Below are 6,432 nucleotides of genomic sequence, written 5' to 3'. Positions count from 1 at the left end.
ACAGAGCCGCTCACGTCGCTATTTATCGCAAAAATTGAAGTTTAAATGGATTACCCAATCAGAATAACCGTTGGGTTCATGCTGTAAATACGTTGTTTGGCCTTTTTACCATTTGATTAACGTACGCTTCATTCCTTGCTATGCACAAAATTGGTATTTTTTTTAACGTGGGGTGCTTTCGACGATATTTTCGCTATTCAATTTCGAGCTTCGATGTAGAGAGGAAGCCCCTTCCCCCCCCCCTCGAGCGTGTGGTAAGTTCTCCAAGGACACGCACATCGTTACGTGATAGAGCTGACCTAAGATGGAACTTTCTTAGAGTTCACGCGACCATAATTTTCGGCTCCACCAGTGCAAATTTTTGTCCTATAAAATAAGATTGTTCCAGCTTAAATAAGTTCACCACTATTTCTTCAAAGCAATTGAGTACTTAAGCGAATCCACGTTCTATATCATTATACCTTTGTCAACGAATAGTTCTTCTCTTATTATCATTACTCTTATAATCTTTATATATATTATAATCTTATAATACTCTTACTTATAGTCATTACTCCTACCAATACAATTTCGAGGGCCAGCGGAGAAAGGTATGTAGGCAAAAGGGTTTCGTGCAGCAACATTTTTCGATAAACATCGATCGGGATTGTAGATTTCGGGATCAGGGAATACGTCTCGGTCACGATAAGTAACGTTGGTGACTTGACGTTGTGACCGCCTAAACACGAATTACGATTATTTGTTACTTAGAGTTACAACTGTCAAACATTAACAGAAGAATAAATAAAAGCAAAATTTCGTCTCGTATTAAGCTTACTCACAAATCATTAAGTCCTGGTTTACGAACCGGGCAATGAGGGGTACTGAAGGATACAGCCGCTGTGCTTCCTGCAGAATAATCATATGTAATTTATCTGGTAAAAACCGACAGGTGTTTTATATGTGGTAGCTATGCAACACGGTCAAAGCTTCACAACACGTAACAGCAATACTGGTTCGTGTCGGCCTGTATTCACAGCTCGCTCCCGGCTAATATTCTAGCACGTGGCGCCAGATACTTTCCTGACTTCTAGTCAAAGAACAGAATTACCACCTTTGATTAAGACAAGAGTAGAAATACCGTACAAGTGACCCCGTGTCAATATGTCACTTTTGATTGAAAACGACATAAAAAAACAGTGGCAGCGACATTGTGTACCGTACGACGACGTCCGACCAGGAGCAAGTGAGTGGGATTGTTGGCCGACGTGACCTAAGTGGCTAACGCGCGTACGTTGCCATAGTGACCATTAACTAACTCATTAACACGCAGCTACGCTGGCTAAAATGTCAGCGTTGATAAATAAAAATATTACTGGAAAAAATTGAATTATTATTGCCACCATGCCTTTTCATAGGTCTGGAGAAACCCTGGATAGGTCCAGCCAAACCTACCTCGGTTAGTCTTTTAATGCGGGCATGTCTTACGCTCTGAAGTGATTCCGAAGACTTATTCGTATAGAATAATAGTGAGGAAAATAAGCCATAATAGAAAAAATTATTGATGGTCATCAAAAGCTCATTCGTTATCTTACCTGCAGTTACAATGCACTCAGCTAAAGATGCGCTCCATCAAATCTAAATTATGCCCAAGCAGTGATTTATGTACGAAGCATTAGCTTTTAAATGATCTAAAATCTGAAGCAGATAAAATCGGGCAGATGAAATTGATTCGCTTATCCTCTGTTTCCAGTAATTGGTTTGGATGAAAAGCACCTAATTATTACTGACCTATACAATGATCCCAAAGGCAGACAAAGGCAACAGACGACTGAAATACCTCACCTTAATACAGCGTTCAATGTATTTCATCTTCGAAAGATCATCTTGGGTTATCGATCCGTCGTTATCGTTCCCAAAAATATCGTCAAGTCCTTGATGGACCTTTGCCTGTATGTCAGGATTTTCGGCAAGGAGACACAGCGTCCACGAAACGCCTAGTAATAGAACGCACAATAATTAACGCGTGGACTTGAAAACAGTCAAAACAAAATTAGGAGGGTAATACTCCTAGTTCCTATCCTTCTAGACCAGTATTTTTTTCTCGTAGATTTCATGCTACTTAAACGATCGCGAAGGTTTATATGTTTACCCATAGGGGTGGTGTCGTGTCCTTCGAACACAAAGGTGTCTACCTCCTCCCGGATGCCTTCAAGCGGCAGAAGCTGAGAATCCTCCAAGTGAGTCTCAAGCAGTAGATCGAGAAACGGACGCCTCTTCTTCAGACCGGTGTCTTCTTTGTTATTCGACGTTTCCGTGTTGGTTTCACGTTCTGCCAGCATTTCAGCCTTGCGCTTCTCAATCACCTTTTCCCGTTTGTATAGTCGCATTTGTGTGAGAACAAATAATCAACTTTGCTAACTTCCTGCACCTGTGTTAGCAGAACGCGAACTTTTAACTAATGTGTATTTTTGGTGTTAGATCATTCGACTTGACTACAACATATTCTACCTTAACCCTAGCTAGACCCCTGGATATCGTTTAAAGGAAACTTTAACTATTCTACCTTTCGAGTGAAGCTGTGAAGTGTGTCGAGGTTCTTACTGTAACGACGACCCTCAGCACTCACAGTGTAAAAAATATCGAACCAATGCCAGGGCTTTACCATGCGTTCTATAAGACTAGCTCCAACATCATAGGCTGCTCGCACATAATCCGAACCGCTGTTATCATGAGCATGTATCTTCACACCCATTGCGGTCTCTATGGAATAATTGTAAAATAGCTCAATTGTAAACAGGATCGGTACTTGTTGTTGTTCAATTAGTGTCGCTGACAAAAATTTGCCATTTACTCTTTTTTTTTTTATCCTAAAAATATTGTTTATAATGTAGCAAATATAAAAATATTCTTAAATTTATTATACTAGTTTTTCCAGCTAATTATTACTTTGCCTTATCATGTCAACACCCCATTTGCCTACTATCATGAGCGTGCATGATAGATTGTTGCCATAGAGCTACATAGTTGAGCATGTTTCTCTACAACTTAATAAAACTTCTTGTAATAGTTCATCGTGCAAGACGGCCAACAAACACTTGTGGTCAAGACCATGCACGTTTCTTTCAAACACATCGAAAACGGTACGCTTTTCGAAAGAAATTCATTTATTTACCGCATATAATATCGAGCGTACTCATGCTAACAGGAGAAGTAATTTCGACCGGCTTTCCTCCTTCGTGTCCTTTAAGGACAGCAGCGAAGTGCTGCGAGTGTTCATCGATCACTCGTATGAAATCCTCAGGAATGCGGAAATGGAACGCTGGAGTAAGCATCTTTCGTCTTTGACGCCATTTGCTACCATTACTGAGTTCAAACTCAAAAAAAAAAAAAAAGCAAACTAGCAACTGATTGGGAATGAATGATACTCAATGGAATTAATTGACTACAATATATGCTAAGCTGATACAGCTGTAACAAATGACTCTGCTGAACTAAGGGGCTCATTTGGTTTCATCAGCAGACCCGAAAACGGCCTCATTTGACAGGAGATACACAGAAAAAAAACTGTCCTGAAATAGGTATCACAGCCACGATGAAAATATTGAATACGAATTACGAAAATGGTCCATAGGCAACGAATTCTCTCTTCTACAGATGAAAATATTTCGCAATCATCAACCGTAACCAATCAATTAGATGCCTAATGAGCAAACCGGTTCCTAGCCAGCCGTTAAGGAACTTGTAGATCCACGATTTGTCGATAAGGGTCGGTGATGCCAAAACTGGTCCGATTGGTTCAGCCTTATGAAAAAGCCTTGAACAAATCCTTGTCGATTTGGGTCGTACTTGCCCATATACGTGTCCAACAGGACTAGAAGTGCTGTCGAATACATTCATTGAAAATATATGATAAGAGTTGGCACTAAGGCTACATCCCGAGCCGAGACATACAGAATCAAGTGTAAACCCTTTCTTCTTTTTCACATTAAACAACACTAGGGTTACTTCCGCCATGTGGAACACATGTAGGCACAGTTTAAATTATGACAAATGTACCATTTGATTAGAACTTACGTCAGGATTTCCAGATCACGTTACGCAGAAGACCAACTGCATGTATCAATGAAGATATTTGTACTTGTCAGGAATAATACTTACATAATCTTTAGCGACAGTATTAACGATATGACGATAATTGTATGACGTTTTCGATATTATATGCTAGGAATAGTTTCCGTTTCGAGCTATGATGTTTATTTGATGAGGACTAGGAACAAGCCATGCGAGAACAGCTAAACTAAACCATACTGGCATAAACACATTGACATAGGTGGAGATGTTCGTAGTTCGTAGTCTGACCGCCGAGCATTTGTAATAACAAAACTGTTCTTCGAAACGTTACGTAACTAAGCTTGTCTCAAATGGGATGGGGTTTTTCAATAACGTAATCAACGTAGAACGTCGATCAAATGCCTTTGGTTACTGATCTCAAGCTGATAAACACCAAAAATAGTGGCAAAATTTTTAGAATTCCCAGCGAAGTATTATAGTACGACTGGTGTCATTGAAAGGAAAGACGTTAGAAATGGTGCGGCCGTACCAACTCGCGTAGAATGAAAAGATTCGAAGTTCATAAAGAGCATTGTGTAGTCGGAAAAGCGTTGTACGCTAATTGCGGCTTTTACATAACGAATCTAAACTTTTTAGTTTAATATCCGCGACAGCTGTCGCATTTATTACCACGTTTTGTCTGATCATCGAAACTAAGGAACCTCAAACCCGAATTGTACTCTCAGGTTTTTGACAACAACGACAACATGTATTCTGGAAGAGGCTTTAAATGCTCGGACAAACAGTCTAGAGATCTTAAACTTCGGTTGGTGTTGTTCATTTCTATTGACTTCGATGTACAAAAGTAAGTAGGGTAAAAATGAAGAAAAAAAACTTTGCACCGACAGAGAAAGCATTTAGACCGAACTGATAATGGCAGCAATGAGAATCGGCGCTAGTTGGACGGCATTATAGGGAGGCCTCATTGGCAAAATTCGGTAATTCTTTGGGGGCAGATGGTTTCACGTAAATATTTTCTCGTATTTACGGTAATTAGAAATGTGTATATATATATATATATATATCGTATAATCGTATATAATATAATCGTATATTATGATATACGATTCTATTTGTGCCTACTATATGGTTCATCAAAGCAATACTCGGCCCGAAACATAACTTCTTCTAGAAAGGGGTTACATTTACTAGAGTCTAAAACGATGTACATGCTAAGCACGGATATATGGTTAACGGACTTTTCCTATTTAACGTACCTTCACCGATGGACGTTTTTTCATGTTCCAGTCCGAATGAAGCAACCACTCTACTCCCAACGGATTCCACCAGGACGGTGCCACTCCCGGCATGGTTCTATTCCAGTCAAACCATTTTCGGAATAGAATGATAAACGCCCATAGAAACAGTACGAACCCAATTATTATCGATGGTACATAGATGAGAGTGCGTGAAAAATGTCGAACTGTTCCTAATGTCTAAAATCTAGCTATTTGCCTATCACAGTCGAGAGCACAAAAGTGATTCCGAAGAACTTTTAAGGTATTGGCTTGAACGTTATGTGCACAATGTACATAACGGCCCAAGAACGAGTAAGTCATGCGTGGATAGTTTGTTTTCTTTTAAGCCATCTGGCTTAGTGAGGGCCCTTGTTAGGAGGGTCACGTGACGCAATTGTTGATGCCGTCGATAACCGCTATTGGCTGATAGCGAGTAGGGTGTCAACTAAGACAGCTTATTAAATCAACTGTGTGTGTGTGATGTTTCTCGAATCCAATATGAAGGCTAGAGGGCAGAAGATCATTTCTGTGGAAGCCACATCCCAAGTCATAGAAAGGGCAAAGCTGCCCCATCTTCTCATTAATCTTGTAACTAGTCATAACGGCAGGAGCGGCAGCATTTATACCGATAAGTATTAGCCAAAACCCTCCTTCTTTTTTAAAATATGATGATACAATCATCAGCAAGTATTAACGAACGAAAATAATAAATACTGTTTTTCAGTGTCTCCATTCTCCGATAACGTATCCAATAGCCAAGCCAGGAACTCGAGCTTGTAATGTAGCAAAGGGGCAAGGAATACGGTCCGCTATTTGAAATCACATCGTACAACATTCCCTCTGAGATAGATGAGCCACCCGGCACTATCCTGAAGATCTACCTGATGATAACTCGTATCGGTTACGATGAATGCAGACGGCGTAATTGTGCGTCGACTTGAGTTAGTCAAGCCCGTTGCTTATTATTTACCTTATAAATACGCATGTCGGTGTAATTTTTGCAATTTCATGATAATTGGAATTTATGTGTCGAGAAGTAAAAAAAAAAACACACAGGTCGTCTGCATTCTCTTATCCATGGATCAGAAAAATGCCCCAGCAT

The 6,432-nt window shown here is 40.0% G+C and overlaps 1 protein-coding gene across 1 annotated transcript; it reads right to left on the bottom strand.

Moving 5' to 3' along the window:
* Positions 1 to 322: 322 nt before the first annotated feature.
* LOC111273090 (cytochrome P450 4c3) lies at positions 323 to 5,616 on the bottom strand. Its single transcript, XM_086973483.1, has 6 exons — positions 5,310 to 5,616; positions 2,132 to 2,410; positions 1,825 to 1,976; positions 822 to 888; positions 542 to 718; positions 323 to 366 (listed from the first exon to the last, which is right to left on the bottom strand). Exons 2-6 carry the CDS (start codon positions 2,367 to 2,369, stop codon positions 323 to 325), a joined length of 678 nt encoding a protein of 225 aa, XP_086829609.1. The 5' UTR covers positions 2,370 to 2,410; positions 5,310 to 5,616.
* Between the last annotated feature and the right edge of the window lie 816 nt (positions 5,617 to 6,432).

Source organism: Varroa jacobsoni, unplaced genomic scaffold, assembly GCF_002532875.2.
Source record: "Varroa jacobsoni isolate VJ856 unplaced genomic scaffold, vjacob_1.0 contig04710, whole genome shotgun sequence".
NCBI lineage: Eukaryota > Metazoa > Arthropoda > Arachnida > Mesostigmata > Varroidae > Varroa > Varroa jacobsoni.
The sequence above is the reverse complement of the archived record's forward strand: the minus strand, read 5'-3'. Positions and strand labels throughout refer to the sequence as shown.